At 35.3% G+C, this 14,205-nt stretch overlaps 1 protein-coding gene across 2 annotated transcripts in view; it reads right to left on the reverse strand.

Annotated features, from left to right (window-relative positions):
* Positions 1–14,205, reverse strand: part of STXBP5L (syntaxin binding protein 5L) — a 209,973-nt gene that overhangs the window by 120,948 nt on the left and 74,820 nt on the right. For both annotated transcript variants that reach the window (XM_075512032.1, XM_075512023.1), the window contains exon 4: positions 12,706–12,806. In XM_075512032.1, the coding sequence (XP_075368147.1) occupies positions 12,706–12,806 (101 nt within the window). The remainder of the gene's footprint in view (positions 1–12,705; positions 12,807–14,205) is intronic.

Below are 14,205 nucleotides of genomic sequence, written 5' to 3' on the forward strand. Positions count from 1 at the left end.
ATATAAATATATCCTAAGCAAAGTATTCTTCTAGCTATTTGTGAACGTGCTGTATATAATTAACAGACACACACCCCTCCCCATTTCTACACATTCTACTTGGAAAAAATGTTGAGAAAACATTTTGACTTTATAGTTTCATTTTAGGCAAATAGGTTTAAATAGTGCTGATAGATACCTTATATAGTTATTTGTTTTGACAAAGCAAAAAAGCTTATGCAGCTATTCTCCTGCAAATTATTTAGATGTGTCAACTGCCTGGTGGTCCACTGCTGCTTTCAAAGTGTTTAAGATACATGCATTTTTCATGATGTCCCTTACCTGAAACAGTATACTTAAACAAGCTACAAGAATAAGAAAGAGGAATAGAAGAAGCAGAAAAAAATTTGTAAAGTTTTAAGAAATGCAGTTGAAAAACTATTTCTTTCTCAAGATGTTTCGGTTTTGACCCTAGCTGGGTTTCTTTTTTCTTTGGCACATTCTGAAGCACACTGATTTTTAGACATTGGGACTGATTATTAATCCTTTAAAGTGTTAAAAACTAAAATATAAAGTGCAAAGCGCTATCAATAGTATATTCAGTTCCTCATTTTCCTTCTTTCCTATTAAAACCATCGAGAGTAAAAGCAGGCTGTTCCTCTGTTTCTTCAAAAGCTAGGAGTTCCTGTGCAAAATTTCCAGACAGGTGAAATAACCCTATAAGCCTAAAGTTAGGCCCATTCTTGAACTGTGAGCTTACTATTTCAAATGAATTTGCAATCACAACTGTAATTAATAGTTTACAGCATTCCATAAATACTTGTTTTAAGACACAAATGCTTATGATAACTACACAAAAAGTTAGTGTAGCAACTATATAAGCATTTATAATGAGTGTTAACATAAATTATTTACAAGCAGTTAACTCCAAAGAACCTAGAATAAATCAGAAAAAGCATGTTCAAAAACATATTAGATGCATTACATTTTATTAGATTAGTAAACCTGGAGATCTCCCTTGAATACAGACTGAATTTATGTATTTAGATAAAAGCTTATGAGGTTATCATGAGCACTTTACAAGGACAGTCAAAGTATACAGCATGTAACAAGTCCTTTGGTTTTTACCAGTTTTATTTCTTATAACTAACCTTCTTACAACTCCATAAAATATCATCCTGGCCTGTTCAACATGCCATCACACATAAGAAAAGACAGCTGCATGATAACTTCCTATAATACAAGATACATGCATTTAAATTCACACGCTTGGTAACTCAATGGCTATCTGCCTTAGCAGCAGCAGTGCATCATGTTAACTGGCATTACTGGGGCTCCAGGACAACTTAAAAATCACTCTTGAAATCCCACTCTGCAAGGGAATGACAACTTTTGTAGCCTGTGCTACTAATAATTTGTTTAATCTTCAGCATGACAGAAAATTACCTTTCTTCCTCTTGGACAAATGCACAGCAAAAAGACACCCTCTTTTGTAAACTCCCTTTTATGGTTTTGACTGTAAATTCATTGGGATGTCTTGCACGTGGGAACAGGATCAATGACAATTACAGTGGCATACTCTCCCTGGCTAAATCTTTAGTATTACACAACAGTAATGCAGGAGATTGAACAGGTGTTAACGTGCAGGCTTGGACCCAAGAAAAAAAGACAAGGAAATTACATGGAAGCTTGCTTCCTTAAGAAGAAAAATATGCTGGCAGAAGCCAGCGTACTTTCCATTGGCTTCCAATTTGTTTCTGATGCCAACTCAAGGTCATTAGATAACAAATATGAGAATAAAAGTTTCACAAAATCAGTGAAGTGAGCAAATTTATGAAACAGGGTTGGCAAACAGACTCCTGCTTTCATCTTTAGGGGATAGACAATGTACATGGTTTTCCTCTTGTCTACTGGCCTGCAAAATCACTATTTCTTATCCGTAGTACTTCACTTGTTCTCCATTAATATCTTTGAAGGTTAAGTAAAAATGGAGTTGTAATACCAAGCATAGTGACAGTGATGGGCAATACAGACCACAATAATAGTCACTGAGTTTCTTAGCAATAAAAGCAAGCCAAAAAACAAAGGATGGAAGAGGGAGATGATGTTCTCAAAAGAGAAAGTTTTTGATTTATTTCTTTCATTGATTTTGTAGCAGCTGCATTAAAAAAAAAACCACCTAAAGGTAGAGTTTCTCTCATCCTTTCACACAACACTGAAGCTATAAATCAAAAATGCAGTTTTTGCTTCCCAATCTCATAGTTTCAAAAAAGTAAATTGGGACTTAGCTCAAAGATGAAAGGTTGAAACTTGTCTTTTGCTAAACAGCTTAAATTACATAGCTGTTAGAAAAGTAAACTAAAGATATACTAGTATTTCATCCTGTTTGCTTCAACGTACACAAATCTGTGTTTATATAATACATTCTTGCTATAATGAGTTTAAAACCTATTTTATATCAATATCGATCAAACTATTTTGAATGACTCTCTACTACCAGGATAACATTGAAATACTGAAATTGACTTCAAAGTAAAAAAAAAATGCATTTTTACATGTGTATAATTTTTCTATGTATACACACTTTTTTTCTTAACAGCTTCCATCAATTAAAATCATGTAGACTTACTGGAGACCAGCTGTTCTCATTTGTTATGCTTCAGTAGACAGGGACTCTGTGATTAACGGTCCTTGTTTTTCTGCAATCTGTAGCCTCTCTTCTCTTCCTGCTCATGTACTGTTTAATGAGATAATCTCAACACTGACATTACTAGCTCTATTTCTGATTTACTGGAATAACGCCCAGAGTTTATTGTGACAGAAGGAAAAGTATCCTAAGTCATTGCATTGCCTTCTGCTTGAAGCTGCCATGTGCCTGGTCAGGAAAGGGGTGGTGTGGTTTCCAAGAACCAAATGACTTACTGCAACAGAATGGGTGTGTATTCTTCACTGCTTTAATACATGAATGGAAATCTAATGTAACAAAGGTCAAAGGATAGATCTGAACCAGACTATGAAAGATGTCTCAAAACTCAAATTTGAAAACTTAAAAAAATAAAACCACGGAATTCTTGTAACTATACTATAGCTGTAGCAAGCTGAAAATTCCCACTGATAATGTAGACTGTTTATGCTGTCTGAACTTGTTTAAATTTTAAAAGACATCTTTTTTAGCTCTTGTCTAATATGAGTGTGTATGATATGAAGTAGATGATGCATTTTTGTATTACAGTATTGGACTTCTCATTTGTTATGACTAAGGCAGTGAAACACAGTTGTTCAATGTATGGCTGTGTGTATGTATTTTAAATTTTGCTATCCAAACCTGGCCTTAGAGCAATTTGGCAATACAGCTGCTATGTGAAAACAACATAACATGTTACCCTGTGTTTTCTCAAAAAAGCAGAAATCTACTGACAAACATGCTTTATTTTCTACAAAGCATTAGAAACAACAAGCACACTGCTTAGCATATGAGCTGAAGTTTTGCAGCATATAGCAACATTATGTCTACTGCTAAAAGCTAAAGGATTTTTTTCTGAGGACAGGAAGCAACACACAGGTTACTCAGGCAGACAATCAGAGATGGCCAGGTGACATAATTAAATAATTCAGAACATGTTCTTCTTCCCTATTGAAGTAAACCCCAAACTTCACAAAGATGTTTTGCAAAATGGAATTTCGAAGAGATACCTGTTTTCTCATAGAAATAATAGAAGGAAGTACAGCCAGAGTGACACAGAGGAAGAGGTAAATTGGAAGAGGGTTTGTCAGGCCAGAGGGCCCTCTAATCCCTGTACTGTTGTCAAGTCCTCAGATAATTGTGCTAGCTATGCATTTTTCTCCAGCAGTTCTATGGGTCATGATGATTTCATATATGTGTGTATCTGTATGCACACGTACACACACACACATATATGTGCATTCACACACATGCATATACATATAGCAAATTTATAAATTTATTTCATTAGCTGTTATAAGTAAATTTCACTTTTCAAACATTTCAACTGTGCTGTATTTATAGCCACAACATTTGGCCTACTACCAGCTACAAACAGTTATTTTGGTGTTTCAGAGCTGAGAAAATTCTTGTTTAGAAGCCTTCACTTGATATGCTTTCTATAGTCTCAGATCAAATCCCAACTCTTTTATGTATTTGCCAAAATATTTTATGTAAAAAGCTTTAAATAATGTAATAAGTGAAATGAACAGCTCAGGGGTGGATTGGGGGAAGTAGAGGCTACCTGGTACAGTTTTAGTAATAGGGGGAAAGTAGAAGTGATTGGTTGTAAGCATCTTTCATAATTCATATACAGCATATCAGCCATTTTCTGTTAACCTGCTTTTAATGCACCAATGTGATGAAAATGTGAATTGATTTGTAATTGATTGATAAACATGAAATAGAAAAACATTTGCCATATTATTCATCATACTTTTTCATGTGTTCTCTTAAGTCCTGGAGACATGCTTTTGAAATGAAGATATATATGTAACCAATGTAACGTGGTAACTGTATTTGCTGTTTTGAGACGTTTCTGAGTAGTTATCAAAAATCAAATTACTATATACTGTGCTAATGTTATTACTGCATATTTTAAAGTCTCATTATGGAAATAGACTTTTATGTACAAAGCTGTGTAAAAATAGATCTTAAATATCTTAAACAGCTCTGTTTAGCTTCAGATAAGTTGTTTAGCAAACAGGTATAAAACCAGATACTGTGGCATTATGCACTTAAGGACATTTTTAATTGAAATGAAACTGAAAATAATATTATTGGCAGAACCCTGGTGCACTAAAAATTACTTTGGGGAAAGACTGTGAAAGCCACCATTAAAAAAGAACAGAGATTCTTAAATTCAAGGTTGGATCTGGATATAAACAGAGATCTTTTTAATATTGTAGAATGAAAAATATGACCAGGACTTCTGTAATTAGAAGAAAGTTTATTGCATCATGTAGAGATTAGAAAACAAGTATTGCTAATAATTGTAGGGTCTAGATATTCCTGGAAATACCAACCAACAGATTTCTCCAGTAAACAGTCAATGAATCAATAAAAGGTGATGTTGTTTTAAAGTAACATCTATCCTGGTGTAATTTAAGCATAGAGAAACCAAACTAGTTTTAAACTAGCCAGCTTAAGTTCTTGCAGAACTTCCTCTGCAGTGACACCAACTCAGGTTGCATTATAAATCCCACCCAAGAAGGTAAGCATAAAAAAATTAAAACTGACAGAAATAAAGTTAAGCCATGTTGTCCTCTGTGCTGTTGTGACTGTAATGTTATTCCTAATTGCTCAAATATACTTAAAGATAGACACTAACTAAGCTTTTGACTTTCAAAAGGACAAATTTTGAAAAGTTATGGTAAATAGGGAAGGTAGGTTTACCAAAGGTAGGCTATTCCAGAATATTCCAATTGTAGGAAATCTAGCATATGTCAAAATTAAATACAGCATTTATAAAAAACATCACTATAAAATTCTGGTTTTAATGTCTGTTTTCTACTTCATTTTGCTGAAAAGGAAATATTTTACTGGATATTTGGGGGATTCTCAAGTATTAGTTTTACAGCTGATCTTGTAATTTCATAAGTGATCTTTGTACTAACACTAATGAAACCTCTTAGGGACACACTATTACAGAGGAAGGACAATCTGCACAAGTACAGTACAAGAAATTGAATGAAATTTAAAATGCAAAGGGCAAGGCCTCAAACTTCAAAGAATAATTACGTCCACTTTAGGGTTGGAACTCACCATACAGAAGTGATGGAAAAAGATAATTTCAATTTCACTTGTCTTACTGTGCTTCCACTCTTAAAGGATTGCACTGAAAAGCAGCACATTCCCCGCTAGCTAGATATACATCAGTGAAGAAGTGTAATCGGTATATTAGTCAATCACAGCAAGACCACAAGCACTGATAAGATGGAGCCACGCAAAAGGAAGATGTTATTACGGTATGCATCAGTAAACATATTCAGCAGTAAACATATTCCTGCAAAGATTAAAAAATAAAATGGTAATGTCAATGTCCACAGCACAGATGGTACCCTATCTAGAATATGTTCCTTGTCTAATCTTCAGCTCAGCAAGAACTGATATGAAAAGAAAGGCCAAAGAAAAGGAATGAAGACAGAAATTTATAAAAGAAAACACAGAATCTTTATTTTTCTAGTGAAGAAAAAAAGAAAAAGCAGGTTGTGAATGGCTGTGAATGAGCTGTTTAACTGCAAAGAAGAGAGACAAAATATTTAAAATGCATAACAATGTGGATACCAGAATATCATAATAAATGGGAATAGAAGGGCCATAAAAATAAACTTAGTCTTGAAGCCGGAAGGTTTTTTGCCGTCAGAAGGATGAAATTAGCATGGAGCAATTTTCCCTAATAGGAGGAGTAGTGGACTTAAGCTTTAATAGTTAAATAATAATGTCATGATCCTGACTGGGAGACCATTGCATGTGGAGGAGTTAATGATCCACACTGCAGTTAACCTGAGTAGGCACTGGGCTGGGCCTGTGCTGCGCTGGGCTGGGCTGCGTGTACAGCATGGCCTTCAGGCTGTGTTGTGCTGCACCTACCTCTTGGGCACAGGATAAACACACACAGCTCCTTATAACAGAGGAGCCTGCAGGCAGCTCCCACTTGGTGATTGCACCACCTGTGTGGGCTTGCCTTTATCTAACAGCGCAGCAGGAAGTTTTAGCGTGAATGTCCTTTCTGTTTGATAGTAGATATAATGAATACAGTTGTTTTCTTATAAGAAAATCCTATAATAATTCCAATGATCAAAATGGGATAACGCTATCTATGGATGGGTTGCATCCATAGATGCACAGCCTGCTGACTGGAGGCCTGTTTGATGATGCACAACTCAGGGTTCCCAGCATCTACAAGGATGTAAGATTATCTATACTATTCTCTCATTCTTTATAGTGCTAGCTCTAATAAATAGCATTTTGAATGATACCTTACAGAGTCTGAGTGCCTTTCTTACTGGGATCATAAGGGACCAGTATCTCTTGATGCAAAACATAGTCAGCTTGTTCATTATATAAAAGGAGGTATATGAGTTGTCTGGTCTGCAGCTGCAGGGAACTAGACGGAGGAGGTCCCTTCAGCTCCAATCCACTAGAAGGCCCACATATTTAAGATCTATCAAAAAGAAAATCTTAGGGATCATGTGAATTTTAATTCTGCTTTAGTGGAATTGCATAATCTCATAAATTTATCAAATCAAAACTGCTGATTCTTGGTATCAACAAGCTAATCTATGTTTTGTATTTTTGTTCTTTGTTGATTGTTTAGCTAATGCGTGTTGAAGAAAAAAACCAAAATGCTTGTGCCAGACTTCTTTTTATAACCAAGACATTCATCATTTCAACTAGGTTGCATAGCACCTTTCCAGGACAAGCTTATGGCTCTCATTGATCCTACAGGTCAAGTGTACTACAAGATTTTCCATAACATGATGTAAGACCTGAAAAAAGAATGTAATGTTGTAATATTTTTTTTTTTTAACAGAGAAGGCAGAGGTGTGTGGTAACTACATGAACATGATTTGGGTCAGTCTCACTGGAGAAACTTTGTATCCAATCTTTTGCCTTTCTGAAGTGACATTTGACAAAGTTCGCTTTCCTGCCCTGCAGTACTAAGGCACAGCCCTATAGACCAGAGGTGTTCTTTACGAGCTTCAGGCATCTTTCCAAACTCAGTAATTGCATACAAACAACATTAATTGGTTTTTGAAATCCCTGAGCATCATTCTTTCAAAAGTGACAAACGCTGATGCAAGACCATGCCACACACATTTATTATTTATCTTACATGTTTGAGGTGTGTGCTCTCTTCACACTTGGCCATACACACTTCATGAGATGACAAAAAAAGAATCTGCCCAAGGAAGTTTTGTAAAAACTTCTTCAAGATGCGGAAGCGAATGCCAATCAACAGCATGGCTTCTTTTGCTTTCCTCAGTTTTTTCCATCATCAACCTGAGAAAGTTTATATCCTTTCCACAAACTGTCTCTCATTGTAAAAGGTAGTATTGTGTGGTGAAATACTGCTTTGTATTTGAATTCTGTGGTTCTTCTGAACAGCTAAATGCTGCACCATACCATGTAATCAGAATCTGTTTTGTGGTATAGCACGGCTGTGCAACTGCACTCAGCCTAGTAACTACTTTCATGCTTGATGACAGACCTCTGACTAATTTGAAAGTACATAAACAATACAGAGTTTGCAGTTATACAATATTAACCAGGAGGCTCTTTATGAGCAGGCAAGCTATCAGAGGAATTCAGTTCCTTGAACAGCCAATGAGACAGACAATCTAAGTTTAGTAACTCACAAGTCCCTAACACACAAGTAAAGAGATACAGGTACTGCTGAGACTGCACAGCCAGTCACCAGTATTCATTCAATAGCCTCTTGCTGTCATTTTGATGAGGTAAACTCTTAACACCACAGGACACAAAATCCTGCAAAGATACAGCAAGACAGATAGACGAAGATACAGCTGCTCTCAGGAAATAATACAGACCACCACACAAAAGAAAAGTCACCAGATCCAAAAATATCTGTTTTTTCTCTTTGCTTCCAAGCATTGCAGTAACACTCTCAATCATCTTGTTCAAATACTGCAAAATCTCAGAAGTAAGAGTCAAGTTTCTAATTAACAGTAAGTTACAGTTAACTGAGATCATTGCTCTAAAGGTCACCTACTTAAAAGGCTCCTCTTCCTCTGTGCTAGCATACCCTTAACACTGAAGAAAGTGTTACAGATCAGGGCCCCAAAGCCAGTTATACAGATTTTGTCACCTGCTGATTCCCCTGCAGAAGGGCACTTATGGTACTGTTATGGCATCGGTGCACAGTGCATACAGACGGATTTAAAGACCCAACAGAACTTGTACACTGTGTTCATGTATGCCAAGTATAAGTCTGTGGATAAACTGTTGTAGTGCTGTCAGCTCACTTGTAACACGCCAGTCAGCACTAGCTAAAAGAAAAAGAGGAGGGCTATCCCCCATATCAGTCAATAGGACTGACCTAGCTCAGCTTCAGAACAACAGATGAACCATGTTCATACGTGAAACTAATACATGCAGGCCTAAAGGACCTGGATTTCACACTGTAATCATTGCTGGTTTCTCCTATCCCAGTTGCACTAATCTTAACGAGACAACGATGTAAACTGTTGTATATTTAAAGCTATACTTGCTGAAGTCTGCTCTGACTATATTAAAAAAAATTAAGGCCTATAATAGTTTTCAGTGGTTTAGCTTAATCCTAATGTCCTTTGCAGCAGATAGAGACAGTGTCTAGTTCCAGTAGCAGAGTTATTTATTTTGCCTAAAATGTCTACTGAAGATGAATCTGGCATCTCCTATGACATCAAAGAAGGAAAAGGAGGGAGTAACATAAGGAACATCAGCATAATGTTATCCTTCAAAAGTACTGAAGAGATTCTTGTGGAGTGTTTCCAGAGGTTAAAAAGTTTTACCTGTGCTTCCTATTTGTAAATGGAACAGCAAATCATATATTATCAACCATATGCTACTGTCAAGCATGTCTTTGAGCAACTGTGTTATCATTAGAGCTCTTGGTATGGGGCCGAGCACTGAAACACATTGCTTATATTTATATTTTCTTGAAGGTTCTTAATGCATTGTATTACATTCCAATTATGAAAATAGAAATTTAAGATGATAACGTTATCTTTTGATACAAGGCAAAAACATATAATTTGCTAAAAAGTCCTGGGCATTACACTGTAGAACAAAAATATCAGTTTGCCATTATGTCTCATTCTTCAGTGTTCCTTCTACACTTGCTCCAAAGAGACACTTAGTAAAGGAGCAGTGAATTACGAGAGACAAATTAATATTGTTAATGTTGCTGATGCGACATATAAAATATGCTGATGCATATCCCAGAATTATTTGAACAGTGCTACAATATTCTAGGAGATAGCTTGTCACCAAGAACATGCCATATAAAATCCCTCACAAAAGGCAAATTAGTTTAAGAATAGGTCAGGAGAATAAAAAAATAAATCTGGAGAGGCTGCAAACTATGACTTAATGGCTACAAAAGTGCATTTTGTTACTGAAGTATTATTCATAAACCATTCAGTGTCTTAATACTGAATGCTACATGATAAGTGAAAGATAACCAGTGTGCTGCAAATCTATTTACAAACAAGATTTGTGTTTGTATTTAAGAGTTCTTGCTCTTTACATCTATGTTGTTACCAACATCTGATGAAAAGAACAAACATATTTTTTACTTTTGTGGGAGGGAATATACGTGGGGAAATTTTACTCAAGTAGTTGCATAAACATACACATAAGCACTGCTAAGAGCAGATTTTATTCCATTATCCTGCAATCTTTAATGTCAAAAAACAGAAGCAAACTGAAAATTAAACAGTTCAACAATATGAAGACTGGTGCACTGAGTAATAGCCAAAGACTAAGTAGCATTCATCCATCTAACAGAATCTAACAGCTGTATGGTTCATGCATCAAATATTTTAAGAACTCAGAACAAACTGATTCTACATGAAAGACAATTAATTGAAGTCAAATTAATCAAGAATCTGGACTAATACAATGATCTTCCTCATCACAAAATATTAGAATTTTAAGTAAAAGTGCATTATATTGCATTTAAAAAAAATTAATTAGAATTTAATTTTTAAAAAGTGTATTTTTTAAATTTAAAACTGAACTTACTTCTTTGAGAATATTATATAGCAGTGTATCAGGATATTTGCCTCATAGCGTTTGATGTGCTAATAAAAATTATTTAAATGGCAGTGATTGTACCAGTTACTTAAAATATGCATAAAAGAACTAATACTATTTTTTTTTACTCACAACTTACTAGCCTTTGATAAAAGGCAGTATAGCTAGCTATGCATTTGTTACAAATAACTACATCCTCAGATCCTTTTACAAATAACTACAAATAACTACAGCCTAATTTCAAAAATGTCATTACACAAAACTTGTTTTCATGCAAAGGTTTCCAGTATTCCAAATAACTTGCTTCCAAATATTTTGCCCAGTGTTTTAGGCTGTCAGAAGCAAAAGAAAATTTAGGTAAATGTGATGACAAATGTTTTGCTCTTAGCAAGCCAAATGTGTATGAGTTTATTTTATCAAGAAATTCTGATAAAATTCTGACCAAGATACCACGCTAGCCTCTCTGAAGAGAAATTACAGGCAAACAGGTGAACAGACACTGCATTCTTATACATATTGATTTCTTTGGCTGTATGGGAGGTTGCTGGCTGGGAGAGCTAGACCAAGATGTACTAGAATAACTTCTACAATATTTAGATTTATCACTGACAAATTGTGGATAATGTACCCACCTGATGAGAATAGCAAGATTCAAATATTTCAACATACATAAAATGATGACTTACTGTCCAGAAGCAGCTAGCAAATGTACATATAATTTTTCTTTTTCATCCTCCCTCATGCAGTCCCAAACCACTTGATATACTTTTGCTATAGGTTATAAACTCTTTGGAATTAGGATGTATGTTTTCTAAATTATTACATAGTACTTCCCACAACAGAACTTGCAACTTGGTGACATTTAAGTGCAAATATGATTATGTATCTGAATAATAAACAACAAAGAAAAAGTTTATTTCCATAATAATTTTCAGATTTGCAGCAGCTAAAGCTTTGATGAGCCTGTTTACTTCATAGCTCTGGTAAAGTACAGATATCTTTCACCACTACACAAGCAAGTATATAAATGTCTAAAAGAAGTTGTTGCACATCAAGAAACACTGAATATATATACTAAGAGAATTACAATATCATTTCAACTTCCAGTCAAAACCATACTATGTATTATACTTATGTTTTCAAATTTCAAAAAAATCCGTCCCAAAGATGAAGGACAGAATAACTGTATTGCTCAAGGACTCACAAAAAAACAACTGCTGCATTTATGCACTGAACCTTGTTCTTCTGACTACTGACCTAATTCCTTAATACGAACATGGAACTTTTTCTTAGTATCAATGAAAGTGTAGCACTGAAGCGCCATAATATTGTAGCAGGTTTTACATGGGTGACTAAATACAGATTAAAGTGCTCAGCTTCTGTTTGAGTTTGAAAATTACAACCACTCATTTAATCTATTTTCAGTAGGGATTTCTACAATTTGGTACTGATAAAATAAAATTTAGTAAAACAGCATCTGATTCATTTGACATTTACCATAGTTTCCCAAATTCACAATTTATTTCTGCTAAACTTGCAGTATTTTACAAAAATAAAACTCTTTCAAGGTAGAGAAAAGAATTATTTCCATGATACAGCCAGCTGAGGTACTCTGGCTAGTACTGAACAACAGATCAGCCTAAAGGACAACAGTGCTTGTGTCTGGTCTTAAGAATAACAAACACACTACTGTTCACACCGGTTCATGCGAATAGAAGGTAAAATGAAAAACATTTTGACAAAAAGCAGACAAAATTTTTCTAGTTCTGAGAAGGCTGGAGAAAGAGAAGTGAAGTTTTTGTTCTGTGGAAACAAGACTCAAACAATGGAAGAAAACATTTCAAGGCAAAACTATATGCCCCTTTAGAAAGGCAAACTAATAAGCATGTATTATTAGAAATCTGGAAAGTAGGTTTGGGGTTTTTTTAAATGAGATTTTTTTTTGCATCATATAGTCATACCTCTCTCTGTTAAATTTCAGAGAATGTAGGATAGCTGGTCGTTTCTGTCGGAGATTCCACAAATGAAGTGTATCATCTGCACTTGCACTGACCAAAGCACCCTAGAGCAGACACAAAATAGAGCACAACATATTACTGTTCTGCAGATTCTGTCTTATTCTTAAGTGATCCTCACTGTTAATAATCTACTCATAGAAAACGATACAGTTTATGAAAAACGGTTGCTTTCTTCTAGAAAAAATATATTCTACCATAAATAATACAAATTTGAATTGATCTCGTAAATTTAAATATCTTAAATTAGTACAAGATCAGCCAAAGTTAAATTAAAACTCCATCAATTTAAAACGCAAATTAAAGCTTTGTACCAAGGTTATACATGTGAACTCTCATATATTTCCACATAAGCATAGAGATTAACGAAAAGGAGAACAGACAACACTTACTTAAAAAGGTGAGCGCGAAGGATATAACTAAAAGAAAAAGGGATTAGTGCACACACATACACATAAGTGACAGTGCCAAGCACAGTTTAGTAGCCATATCAACAACATGAAATTCAAAACCGGAACTGTGAAAAGAAGATGCAGATAAGAAAGTAGGGACAGGTAGCAGGGGGAGAGGAACTAGGAAGAACTAAGAGATGTAGACAAAAGGACAGGGTCTTTATCACAGATCAGAAATACTCTGAAGACTGGTTCTACCTCTGGTGCCAGAAAAATGGACATCTTCAAAGGTCCAGACCTCTATCTTCCTTGACAGCTTGAAGTGAACTTATTCTACTTCCTTCCTACTATCTTTCTCCTCACCGTGGAACAGTGATGCCATGAGAATATGGACTGCAGAGGAAGCTCTCTACTGCTGCTGCTGCAGTGGTTTACTACACTTACACCTCAGATCAGGTCTAGTACAAAGGATCTATCTCTGTGTATTACTATCGCAGAGAGGAATGACATATTGCCCAAAAAGAAGGCAATGCTTTGAGGAAGGGTGAGGATGTAACTCAAAGATCAGTTCATACCAACTATGACTGACCAATAAACTTCTCTTTTTGCGTGTTGGATTTCCTTTCTAATCCTAGCAACTGTTCTTTTCAATGTCGACATAAGCAAATGAAATTTATGAAGGCGAGACTTCTCTAATACAGTGTAATCCATGCTTTAATTCTCATCTCCCAAGGAGTTTGGACCAATGTCAGAGAGAATCTCCACCACATAAATCAAATTAATCCTATGTATTAGGGGTTCTGCTGGTCATCTAACGAAAAGAAAGAACACTGATTCAAACCTTGGCCTCCCTGTTTTCATCCCTGCCTTCCTCTAAAGAATTCCATTGGACTGATTGTTTCTAAAGTTTCATTTCTCCCTCCTCAGTTTCTGTGGTTCAGGTACTTTCTCCAAACAGGTGTAGAAAAAAATAAATATTTCCCAGGTTTAAAAAAACACAAAACTAAAACTCTTTCCTTGAGAAGCTCTAAGATCTCCATGATTAGAAAGAGGA

This window comes from Mycteria americana, chromosome 1, assembly GCF_035582795.1.
Source record: "Mycteria americana isolate JAX WOST 10 ecotype Jacksonville Zoo and Gardens chromosome 1, USCA_MyAme_1.0, whole genome shotgun sequence".
Taxonomy (NCBI): Eukaryota; Metazoa; Chordata; class Aves; order Ciconiiformes; family Ciconiidae; genus Mycteria; species Mycteria americana.